Genomic DNA, 12,777 nt, shown 5'->3' on the forward strand with positions numbered 1-12,777 from the left:
TATTGATTACTTATTGTTACATGACAAACTGGAATGGCATTTAGAATTGCAGAGTACATTTTTCTTTTTGCAAAGGCACCTATTTGTTTTGCAGCTTGTTGTACAAGAACATTTTAGAAATCCTTGACCGCTACCAATGGAATGTTTTGTTGCTGCGGTTCTTAAAGAAATCTCGCTCTCCATATTCACGTCATTTTCAGTGAAGAATCTTTGGGCACTCACGTCAAACTGGGTTCTGAAAAAAGTCCGCAAATTGTATTCTTGATAAACAATTAAGTAAACTTAAACTTTTAACATTTGTAATTTACTGTAAACTTATATTTAGGCTGGTTTAAATGAAAAGTCGTTGAATTCGGGTAAAAATTATGGACGATGAGGGTAAAATTGTGAGATCAAACACGGGTTCAAAAAACATTTTTGAAACTATACCGTTAACATAACTATAACTATAACGTTAACGTTAACATAATTAACTAAACATATGCCTACCTGCAATAGAGTGTTTGAAGAATTCCATGTTTCGTTCCAATTTTGTACAGCCCCTCATCAGTGATATCAATAACAACTCCAATGATATTCCTTAGGTCAACTTTAGACTTGTCCACATCGGGAACGGGTATCATGACGTTATCTCCAATATTGGCTGGTGGATGTGACTTGTCACTGTGTGATTTCATTTTTTTTGCTTGCTTTCTTAGACCTTCAGCAGCGGTTTTTCTTGAATTTTTTATTTTATTTTCAGTTGAGGTATGGGTCTGAACCATATTTTCATCTTCTTCCATTAAGATATCGTCAGCTGTTTCACTTGCAGGTGTTAGGTTATTGTTTATAACCTTTTTAAGATCTTCCTCATCGTTTATATCTTTGAAAATTTCAGAGGGGAGAGATGAAGTAGAAAGTCCGACTCTAGGATCCATGCCGAACATAGCTTTATAAGGAGATTGCTTAATACCAGAATGGAAAGCTCTGTTCTTCATGAATTGTACATACCGTAACCCCTCAGACCACTTTGTTGTCTTGTTATCAGCCATCCAAGATGCGAGCATGTTTTCGATGTCTTGATTGGCTCTTTCAACTGAGCCCTGACTTTGGCTGTGCCGAGGTTTACCATGCACAATTTTCAACTCTGGCCACAACTGTGTTACTTCAGAAATAACTTTATTAACAAATTCTCATCCATTATCAGACTTTAGAATACACGGGGCTCCTAAAGTTAAAAAGATATCATTCAGTTGGTAGGCAACTTCCTCAGCTCTTTTGCTTTGCAATGGACGAAGCAAAACAAATTTTGTAAAATGATCTTGGTAAACCATTATAAACTTAAATTGGTTATCTGGTTGAGTCTGAAAATCGATAAGATCAACTTGGCACCTACTATTCATTTCCGAATGTAAAATTGGTTTTGAGACCAGACCTCGTTTCTTTTTGTTTTTTTTCATGTGACATACTTGGCACATTGACAGATAAAGCTGTATTTCTTCCTTCGTAATATTGGCATATTTCTTTGACGTTTCGGCAAGCATTCTATCACGGCCACCGTGACCAACTGCCCCGTGAGCAGCATCGATAACATCGTACAGTTCATCTACCGTCAAATAGTACTTGATGTCTTGGTTTCTCTCACCGGCTGCCACCAATTTTTTTACTCCTCCGATGTCAATTACACCAAATCGTTTCAGGCGTCTCTGCTGCAACGGGGTCTTCTTATCTGTGTTTGCAGCAGTTTCGACTTCATTTATAAGTTGTTGGTACTTATCTTTTGTCAATACGTTGAAATGTGTTGATTTCTCGTTTTCACTTTGTAAAACTGTAGTCATGAATCTTTCTCTCCATTCTTTCTGGCTATGCCCACCACTAACAGAATCTTCCTCCATAGTCCCACCTACTAAAGTATACGTTACTTGTACCACTCTCTTAGCTCACTAACACTAATACTCCCACACGACACACTCCAAAGCACGGTGTAAAGCACAACGAACAACCAAATAACAACTAAGACAACTCATATTCGCACTCCACGCACAGCGGATACTGACTGAGAGAGTGAGCGGTAGGAGCAAACAATGTAATGCGACGAGCACGTCGAGACTTGCAACCCCCACCACCCGGCTGCTTGGGTTTGGCCTGACCTTGAACCCAGCCACATTAGTTTATCCGTTCGCTACCAGGCCAAACTAGTTCGGCCTAACAATTCTACCAGGCTGAACTAGTTTATCCTAACGCTATTAGGCCAAACCAGTTCAGCCTGTAATCAATAAGGCCAAACTAGTTTATCCTAGTGTGGTCAGGAAAAACTAGAACATCCTAGTCCAAACTAGTTTGTCCTAAAATCGGGTTTGTCCGGTAACATATATAAAGGGCCACGGATATCATAATTTCATAGATACATCATAACCATAGAATGATGCGAACGTTGAGTTTAGTTCCAGTTCACCTTCCTCTTAGTGCAGCATCTGAAATGTGATACTGTTACAGACTTGACTCCTGAAATCTGAAATCATTTTCGTCTGAAGGGATCAAAAACAAGTCGGCGACGAAGAACTAAGAAGCTGAAAACGAAACCCCCCCCCAATCGCTTCGACATCAGGGACACCCACATTAAAAAAAAGTTATGCAAAAGTGCAATATAGGTGAAGAGGTATTCCCATTGCCTTATCAAGTGCATAACTGAGTGTACTACGATGATAATCGTAAAGGACGGTTGAGCAACCGAGTTTTCTACGCAAAAGAAGGGGGTGTTAAAAGTTTTATTTAATGCAATAGAGTATAATAGTTTGAATTTTCTGTTACTACCCTTGTATCATGTACTACAGAAAAATGTTATGAACGTGTCTATTCAACCATACAAAATTATGATTCATTAGACCAGTTCATTCTCGGCAGACAGAAACAAAATTTTGCAGTCCTTCGAGTAATATGATTAGGTAACTCTGAGCAAATACAATAGGTACAAATATTGGTATTAGCCAGAGTAAAATAAAGATATGATGATATACAAATATTCATATATATATATATATATATATATATATATATATATATATATATATATATATATATATGATTGTACTCAGTTGAAAAACAGTTTTGTTTCTTAAAATAATTTAAATGATTCAATTTAGAATTTTAAGAAGAATTAGGTGACTGTCCATAGTAGCTTTTAGACGCAATAACTAAAATTGCATGCTTTTATTTTATTCTATTACACATTACGTAATTCTCGATAAAGCTTTAGAAATTAATCTCCCTCATTATGCTATTTTCTGTATAAACTAAACAATGGAACACAAAGTTGGTTTAAACTTCGATCTAAAGTAAGCATTTACTCTAAGACGGATAATGAATTAAGGCCTTTGTATTGCTTAAGAGCGCACTGGATTTGTAATTACAAGTGAGTTCCAATTAATGTTATTCCGATTGACTTGCGAACTTTTGTTTCATTGCAGACAAGTATTCTCTTGACTTTATCAAACACTAGCAAAATACAAAACTATTGAAGTGTGATTAGTTGGCCCTTATTCAAGTTCGATGAAGCATTTCTCAAACTTTCATAAATTACTTGCATTTCAAAAAATCAGAGTCTGGATTTGAACTGTATATGATGTGAATATTATAAGATACTTATGTAAGTATTTTTATATTAATATATCTAATTAATAAGTTCTAAGATTATTGAATAACAAATTTTAGGTTTACATGCAAATGATGAAAACTCTTATGGCTGAAACTGTAATAATTGAGTCTTGGTGTTGAATGTTTTCTTACATATTGCAGTTTATATAATGTATTGGAAATTAATTTAATTTAATTTAAGTATATTATGGAACACAAACACACACGCCCACGCACACACACACACACACACACACACACACACACACACACACACACACACACACACACACACACACACACATACACATATATATATATATATATATATATATATATATATATATATATATACGTACGCAATATACTTCAGGAATGCATAAATACTGTCTTGTATACGAGCTCGTATATTGTAAAAGTAGATAGTAATATGGCAGTTCTTGTTTACTTTTAGGATAGTCCGTAAATCAACCTAAAAACTGATCAAAGGACCATAAACCGCTCTTGCATACATTCTATGTCAAAGTACAATAAATCAGAAAATCTCAGCTGATTTAATGATAAATCCTTCTAACCCATTTACGACCACTGTCGACATTTGTCGACGTTTTACTTTAACTATCGCAAAAACAGCCTAGTCGGTTCCGCCCGGCAGTTAGTATGTTTTTTTGGTTAGGTTGGCATCCCTGCCATGCCGCGACAGCTGCGACCGGTAGTAGTGAACGATACTGTGATTGCCAGGTTTGAGGTTATGTTACTCTGCACATTTTATGATATCTTTGTTGAATTCGTAAGTAGTTTTAACAATTCATTTTTACATTTAGATTCCAGAACTACCTTATAAAGTTAGATAAAGAGCTAATTTATAGTAATATATCAGTAGATAAGGTAAACTACATTTATAACACAGGTCTAGTGTGACGTAAACATTGATGTAGACAAATGTCGACAGTGTGGGCATAATCGATTACATGGTCATGGTTACAGGTAATGTCGGCAAATGTCGACAGTGAGCGCAGACGGTTACGTGTTGGTATCTGTCATTCCATCTTTGTTTTTTCGTTTTAGGCTGACCATAGAACAAATAACTTCTTTTTTAGAAGACACAACTGACGTTGTAAAGGCTACGATATTCATGAAGCCTCCAGTCAACGCACTGCAGAGCGATCGAGATAGTGACGATGAGGACCCTTCGAGAAACATAAATAAACTTTCCGGCAGCCAACTAAGGGCTGGGGCAGAGTTCGTTTTTGTGAGAAGATAACCCAAAATGGAATTGACGTTTACTTATCTGTTGACGAATCCATGGTGCCCTACTACGGAAGACATGGAGCAAAGCAGCATATCCACGGAAAACCTATCCGCTTTGAATATAAAGTTTGGGTTCTCGCAAGAAGACTAGGCTACATCGTTCAAGGAGAGCCGTATCAAGGCAAAGTCCGGAACATCAGTCCCAGGACTAGGCGTTGGAGGATCAGTGGTCATTGATCTCATAACAGAATTGCCTAAAGACAGGAAGTACAGTTTATTCTTCGACAATGTTTTTACTTCGTTCCGTCTGTTGGAGGCGTTGAAAAAGGAAGGCCACGAGTGAACTGGTACATTACAAGCTGACAGAGTGGAGAAAGCTCCCCTTCCAGAACCAGAAACCGTAACTAAAGAAGAACAAGGATCATACTACCAACTTACTGACCTAGAAACTAAAATCACGTTTGTCCACTACAATGACAACAGTGTGTTCACTATCGCATCTACTGTTGCTGGAGCTAAGCCTCTTGGCAAAGCGAAGCGGTGGTCAAATGAACATAAAAAACATATTTATGTGGATCAACCTGCCTGTATTGTCTTGTACAAGACTTATATGGACGGCGTTGATCGTTTGGATGAAAACATTTCCATATACCGCATCAATGTCAGATCAAAAAAATGCTATTGGCCAATGATATACATGCTCAGTGTATTGATGAACAATGCTTGGCTTATTTATCGAATGACCCCTAAAGGCAAGGAAAAAAAGTTGGATTGCCTTTCTTTTACAAGGTATGTAGTCCAAAGTTACATGGCAACCTACAAAACAATCAGACCGGCAGCAGGACGACCAAGTTCAAAAGATGTAACAAGGGTTATCCCAGACGTCCGCTTCAGCGGTAATCAATTTTTAGCTTCCTCTGCTACGCAAAAAATATGTGGTCACTGTGGCAAAGCGACCAGGAAAATTTGTGAAACTTGTAAGGTTGGCTGTCACGTGTTGTGTGACAAGGTATTCCACTCAAGGGCACAATAGGTTTGTCGGCTACAACAGTAGTTTTAGAGTTTGTACATAATTTTTCTTCCAAAATGTCTTCCTAAAACTACATTTTTGTGTTTTTTAAGTACGTATTATTACGTATTTGACAGTTTTTTATGAGTGCAGTAGTATTTGTACCACGTAGAAGGCTACTAGCAGATTTTACAACGGCTCATTGTTTTACTTAACAATACTTCTATTCACGTAACATTAGTTTATAAATATTTTTGATTGTAGATCGTGTTTTATAACAGTGTTTGTAACATTATTGTGCAAAACATGCTCAATGCATTTCTTACAAACGTTTTGATAAACATGTACTTCCTTTTGATATTCGAAAATATTATTTTATGTTACATAAAAAAATGTTTTTTGTATTATTTATGAACCAATTTGTATAGTTGTAGTTTTATACATAAATAAAAGTGCTATTCTATAGATGTTCTTTCATTTAAAATTCCTTCCATTAGGAATAGTAAACTAAAATGTGTGTAAATATAGTTTCCATCCTACCGGATGCGCTCAAGGGTGGCTTTAGTAGTCAATATCTGTCAATGCCGTAATGTTACCATTCATTCCCACTGTCGACATATGTCGACATGACGTCATTCAGTATTGGATAATAAAAAATGTTTAAAAATCTATATTTACATTCTTTGTAGTATAGATAATAAAATACCAGAAGAAAATAAATATGTTAAAAAAAATAATTTGGGCATTAATGGGAGCTGATTTATTGAAAAATCTTGGTAAATTTTTGCAAAATTTGTAAAAAATCTGTCAGAAATAAATTTTCAAACTGCTTGAAAAAGTACTGAAAATTATCGTAAAACCAATGACAAATATTTATTCTGCAAAATTGATAAACAACATTCTTTGTCTTTTTCCCACTGACAACTACAGTATGTGTAATTATCAATTTTGTGCATCTATTTGATCTTTTTGTCTCCTAGGACAGTCTTAAATGTGTTCAGTACGTACATTTTCCTGTCTTATAACTCCAAAATTACTGTAAATCAGAATTCGTCGAATCTAATAACTCTAAATTTAAAATTTTGCGCTCCTTTTTTTCTTATATATCAACTAATATCTTGGATTCTTTATATTTCAAATCACCTACATTATTCAACCCTTTTATTAACTCCAATATTTATATTTTTAAATAATAATTTAAGAAGCTTTTTAGCAAATTCTTTTCAAAATTGGCTGCAAACAAGATACATAGATTGAAGAAAAACTGCATGGAATCATTGATAAATCTGTTAAAATCGATGAAAATCTCTTCAAGCAATTGAAAAATCTCTGAAAGACTCAGTAATTGTACAACAGTAATGAAACCAATGAAAAATATGTTTTAAATATGTTTTAAACTAATGAAAAAAATGTTTAAAAACAACAGAAAAATGTGTAAAAATGTATGAAATATTTATCAAGAATTCCACAAATGCTTCGAATATATTTAGTGTGTAAAACATACTTATACGATGAGTACCGTATTTTAAAATATAAGAATATTTTTAATTAATTGTTTTATACAAAACATTTTCTATCATTTACTATAGTACCGTGTATGTAAACAAAGATTGCGCCATTAAGAAATCATCAGACTTTTTATTTTGGGTATCATGAAATACATGTATTTGTGCACTAGTTCAAAAACATATTGAAACCATTAATTTAAAATATAAATAATATTAAAGTTAGTATTAGTATTTTACAAGTTCTTAAAATTAGTAATCTATTTCTCCAGGACAAATATAACATGTATTTTCATATATTCATTAAGTTATATGACTACTAATATTACAAACCGACATCACGTGACCAATTTTTTCTTAACCTATCAGTTGTGTAATTGTTATTATTATAACATTCATAAAAATGTATAAGTAATAATTTTTTATTTGGCGCTGGTAAAAGTACATGCATGTACCATATTATGATTATGTCATAGAACCAGCCTAGAGGTGTGATTGAAGAGTATGGTTAGACGTGATCAAATATTCCCTTTATATGAGATCCCTACATTAACACTTGACCTACTTATTTCATTGTAGTTCTGTGCACAATAATACTTGTCTACACCCAGACAACTGTGTGTACTATTTATGTACATGATACACTTCCTTATAACCTATTCTGAACCTCTCTCATACAGTATTCACATATCACTTAGGTATCATGATTAAACCATATACTGTACTTTCCCTAATTATTGAGTATTTCATAATTATTTAATTTTATCCTTGAGGATAAAAGTAATTTACAAAATTTCAATACAAAATTTCAAAATTATTGTACACCTTTTTTGTACAGTTTATGACAGGATCAGCATCTTACCATATTATGTACAACAAAGTGTTAATTTGACGATTTATAAGCATTTAAAATTGTTTCTTCCCATTTTATATTAGAATATAAAAACTGGATTCCTAAGACATTTTCCTGATTAATTTGAATGTATTGCTGTTGAAAAGTACACAGAGAATATCCACACCAGTCTGGCTATATTGCGAAATTCTCTCTGTGGAAGAAACCGAAACCGTATTCAACAAATCGTTTGTCGTGACTACATGCCTTATGTGGGATGGAAGACGTTTCCAGCACAGCTTCAGATGTGTTTGATATGTCTCCTTCAGTTATCAACAAAGTGGCTGATGCTTATACAATTCATGTAACAAAGTTATTCAATAAATTTATTCCCAAATGTATTTTTTCCAATCTTTATGAAAACAATTATTTCATTTTGAAGAAAGTTTCCTTATATAACTTTTGCCTTATATCTACGGACTGAGTTCTATGCTTTTAACAATAACAAAAATCTTTAAACGTTTAGTGGACCAAAAGCATATTTAAAAAAATCATATTAATCCTTTAATGGATTTTATATATATATATATATATATATATATATATCCATAATGTATATATATATATATATATATGTTACAAATTTACCTAAATTCAAAATTATAATATATTATGTTATTATTGTTAAATTAACAACTAATTAAAACTTGTTTACATGTCAAAATTGTATGTACATTTAGAATGTTTATTATCAGGTGTTTCTTCTTTTGTTTGTTTATTTTATTCTGTGTATATTAAGTGTACTTGAAAAAGTTGTTAATTACAACGAAATATTGACGAAAAAAATTGTAGTTTTCTTTTGAAACTGCTCTAAGAGACTATATATATATATATATATATAATATATATATATATATATATATATATATATAAAATCCATATATACTATTCATATAGTTTGAGTTTATAACAAAGAATTTAATTTCTGATAACATTGCAAAGTTCCTTAAAATAATTAATGAAGAAAGTCTCTACAGGCACCAGATTTCTGCTAGGATTTATTGCAATCTCATTAAAATGTTTGATAATTCTAATCGTAAAGTTATTTGTTATTTTATATTGCTAGTATGAGAGACATCAAACATTATTTGTTCAAATCATATCTCACTGATCGTTATCATTGTGTCCAGGTTGCTAATGAGGCAGTGGAACAAAGTCACATTTCCTTCCAATAACGAAAGGTGTATCCCAAGTATCTATTCTTGGCCCCTTGTTGTTATTTTTATATGTCAATGGATTCAATCTGTATTTCCCAGTATCTGTATGATACAGATACCTGTGTTCAATATGCGGATAACACTAAAATGGCCTTTGTTAATTTCTATTATATAATTTACTAACGTTCAGTTTAAGAAATCGGTTTTCACACATCGGTCTTGATTTTAATATTGAGAAGAATGATATTACTTAATACCTAAATTATTTATTTAATTAATGATGTTGGCGTCTTTTTTTGTTTTCTGTTTTCCTCCTGGACCTCAAAAGAGATGTTGCCTTAATTGGACTCATACACTGACATAGCCTGTACTAAACCCCTTAAATATTTGAATTCTTTGCGACATTTATCTTAAATTTTAAATATTCATTCACTTAAGATGGTTTAATATGGCTAATTTCAGCCCGTATTGTAAATTGGGCTTATAGTTTGAGTAACGGCATCACTGAGATGAAATAAACCTAGTTTTTGAGATGCAGAAGAGGGCTGTTCACCTGATTTGTGGTTTAAAGGGGAGGGAGTGCTGCAGGGAGATATTTTACCAAGAGAAGCTATTAACTTTACAATCTCCCTTGATTTATTTTATATCAAGGTATACTCTATGAAACCTTTAATCTTCTCAACTAAGATATCATAACTATCTTATATGTCATAATTCAAGTGATATATTTCTGCAACACTAATGAAATAAAATTCAAAAGTCGAATGAGTATTTACGCCTGAAAATAATTAATATCCTACCTGTAGCAGTCAAAAACTCTTCCAGTGAGCATTCTTGTAAAACTAAGGTAAAGAAATTTTACTAGTTAAATGTATATATTAATTTTAAATGTTTTGAGCGCTACCCAATGGGACTGGTAATTAAATTTATTTTGCCATATCTATAAGTTTCGCATAGACTGGAGACAATTAATATTAAATGATGTTATATTATAATAAGAAAATAAAATGTGACGTGTATTAACGCAATCAACTTGTACATGATAAGAAGTTTGATAAAATTTTCTTAAAAACAACTGTTATTGGAAATAATGTTTAAACATTTTAAATGTACTGAATTTGTAAATAATTCAGTTTTGTAATAAGCTGGTTAAGTTTATAAACAAACCTTTTTCGCTTTCTTTATTTATTACCATAAATATATAACATATATTCACAAAATCCAGAGAATTCCTGAGAGCTCTAAGGAGTGGCTCACAATGCCGTAAACTGGAGTAGCTAACCAAAGTATTTCCGAGGTAAGTTATGGTTATCTGATAAATTTCAATCCCCGCCCAGTGCCCTGTTCTATTGCTGCAGGACGGATTTCTTACAACAGATTTTCTTTTAGTATTTTTGTAATATAATTTAATACCCTCTCTCTCATTTCAGACGCCACTAAAATTAGTGTGGTTTACGAACCATTTCTTTCTTTGGAGAAATCTCTTTATCGTTTCTCGAAAAACTAAGTAGGGTTCTCAAACTGATAGCAGGTACGGTCATATAGAAAACATAAATTGGCTATCAGCTCCTGGACTATCATATAAACTAAATCGAATTATATCAAGTTTTTGTGAGTTTACCTTTTATTTTAAGAGATTTTCATATACATTCTTCATCGTGTAAAATATTTAAATATTTCTCAATCAATTACAGAGGAATCTCAAGACTGCAACTCGACTAAAACGAACAATCTCTCAAATTACATTTTCGTGAACTTTTGTTAGTGCCATGCTTTTATTAATGAAGCTTTTATACAATTATTACTTCTAATTAAACTTAAAAGTACAATATGTACTTTTTCTAATAATAAGCGCAGTTATTAAGAACCTCGTTATATCAGGTATACTAAGTAATTGGCACATAACGTTTGGCAATGTGTCATAATAACAAGTTTGTCAGTCATCAAACAAACATTTTATTCGGTATGGTGAATACATAGATTTTATATTTATTTTCATTTTAATGTGCGGGTATTTGAGACAATCCATCAAATGGTCAATATCGAACAAGGGCGTATCTCGGATTCTATTTGACGAAGGGATAAAAGTATTTACTTTCATCACCTATATTTCATTATTCAACAGTCAACACTACCTCGCATCGATACTGCCGTGTATGCTTTGATGTGTAATCTTGTTAGTTATAATCAATTTGGTGCGAGTGACATTTATCAATAAGCCGTTTAAAGGCAACTTCTAAACTACACTGTTGTAGATTTCCTTAAGTAAACTTGTAGGACTAATAAATAGTTATGTTCATCAAAGAGATAAAACGTATTATATATTTAGATATTTCATATTTTGAATATCGTATAAATCATTTAAAAGTTGGAGAACTTTCTCTCAAATGGAGTATTCAGTTCATCTTGAATTCACCTTTCGCTTTGTGCAGCGTCTGAAATTTGACGCTATCACAAACTTGGCTCCTGAAATCTGGAGTCCACGTCCATCTAAACAAATAAAAGATGCGCAAAAATGAACTCTGCATAGTTTGAATATCAGAGACACCTACACTACAAAACCAAATGTAATCTAGATGACGAAGGGCTCTTATAGTTTCATCTGATGCACAGTAATGCTGAACTCAATTGCCTTATTTAAAATTTTAGCTTTTCTATATTTTAAGCTTTAATTACCTAAACTAATAGAATTGCTAAGTTTAAACGCCTTGATAATATACAAAGCAGTGAATACTATGACATGTGTCTGTACTAGAAATGATTCAACCGATAGAGAATTATTAAGAACAAGGTAATCTGGTGTGGTAATTAAATTTTAATTACATAAACTAGGTATTTGAGTATTAAACAACAAGGGAACAACCTAGTTATTGAAATAATCACACTTCCATAGTTAATTTTAGTTTAACTATAATTCAGTAAAGTATTTGGACTAGTTATTTACAGATTTTAGAACCATTGTTTCACAGGATCTAATTACTACCGTCTGTTGAATAATTAATGCACATTGGTTTATAGCCATTAATAATTGCAAGATTTTCGTAACGGAATTAGTGATCTCATTAATAAAAAAAATCGAATGTGCTTTTTCTCTGTTTATTGCTTGTCAAAGTACAGACCAATGGAACAACCGTCGTATAAAGTTGCTATTGTTGAAATCGGTGCGGTAATACTGTAGGCGACTCACGACACGACATCTGGTCTTTATGCATACCGGAATATTGAAGGCGCTAATCACCTCTCTGGAGAATCTAACTATAATCGTTTGCAATAATGTTGTAGAATAAATTATCGATTTAAAAGCAAAGTAAATATGTAATATTTTACCAGGCGCAGTTAGAACTAAGAAGC

The 12,777-nt window shown here is 32.7% G+C and overlaps 2 protein-coding genes across 2 annotated transcripts; one reads left to right on the top strand and one right to left on the bottom strand.

The window, feature by feature from the left end:
• Window positions 1-485: 485 nt before the first annotated feature.
• On the bottom strand, window positions 486-1,874 carry LOC124355621 (SCAN domain-containing protein 3-like). The gene is made up of 2 exons (XM_046806783.1): window positions 1,415-1,874; window positions 486-1,171 (listed from the first exon to the last, which is right to left on the bottom strand). Exons 1-2 carry the CDS (start codon window positions 1,872-1,874, stop codon window positions 486-488), a joined length of 1,146 nt encoding a protein of 381 aa, XP_046662739.1.
• A 3,043-nt stretch (window positions 1,875-4,917) lies between these two features.
• Window positions 4,918-5,896, top strand: LOC124355622 (piggyBac transposable element-derived protein 3-like). The gene is made up of 2 exons (XM_046806784.1): window positions 4,918-5,092; window positions 5,223-5,896. Exons 1-2 carry the CDS (start codon window positions 4,918-4,920, stop codon window positions 5,894-5,896), a joined length of 849 nt encoding a protein of 282 aa, XP_046662740.1.
• Window positions 5,897-12,777: the final 6,881 nt, after the last annotated feature.

The sequence above is a fragment of the Homalodisca vitripennis genome, chromosome 2, assembly GCF_021130785.1.
Source record: "Homalodisca vitripennis isolate AUS2020 chromosome 2, UT_GWSS_2.1, whole genome shotgun sequence".
NCBI classification, from domain to species: domain Eukaryota; kingdom Metazoa; phylum Arthropoda; class Insecta; order Hemiptera; family Cicadellidae; genus Homalodisca; species Homalodisca vitripennis.

What these genes read in the sequence shown, in the direction of transcription:
- LOC124355621 (XM_046806783.1), bottom strand. Translation starts at nt 1,874, where the DNA reads ATGGAGGAAGATTCTGTTAGTGGTGGGCATAGCCAGAAAGAATGGAGA. An exon ending in AAAAAACAAAAAGAAACGAG is followed by an intron (nt 1,172 to 1,414) that starts GTCTGGTCTCAA and finishes ATAATGGATGAG; the next exon opens with AATTTGTTAATAAAGTTATT.
- LOC124355622 (XM_046806784.1), top strand. Translation starts at nt 4,918, where the DNA reads ATGGTGCCCTACTACGGAAGACATGGAGCAAAGCAGCATATCCACGGA. An exon ending in TAGGCGTTGGAGGATCAGTG is followed by an intron (nt 5,093 to 5,222) that starts GTCATTGATCTC and finishes GTACATTACAAG; the next exon opens with CTGACAGAGTGGAGAAAGCT.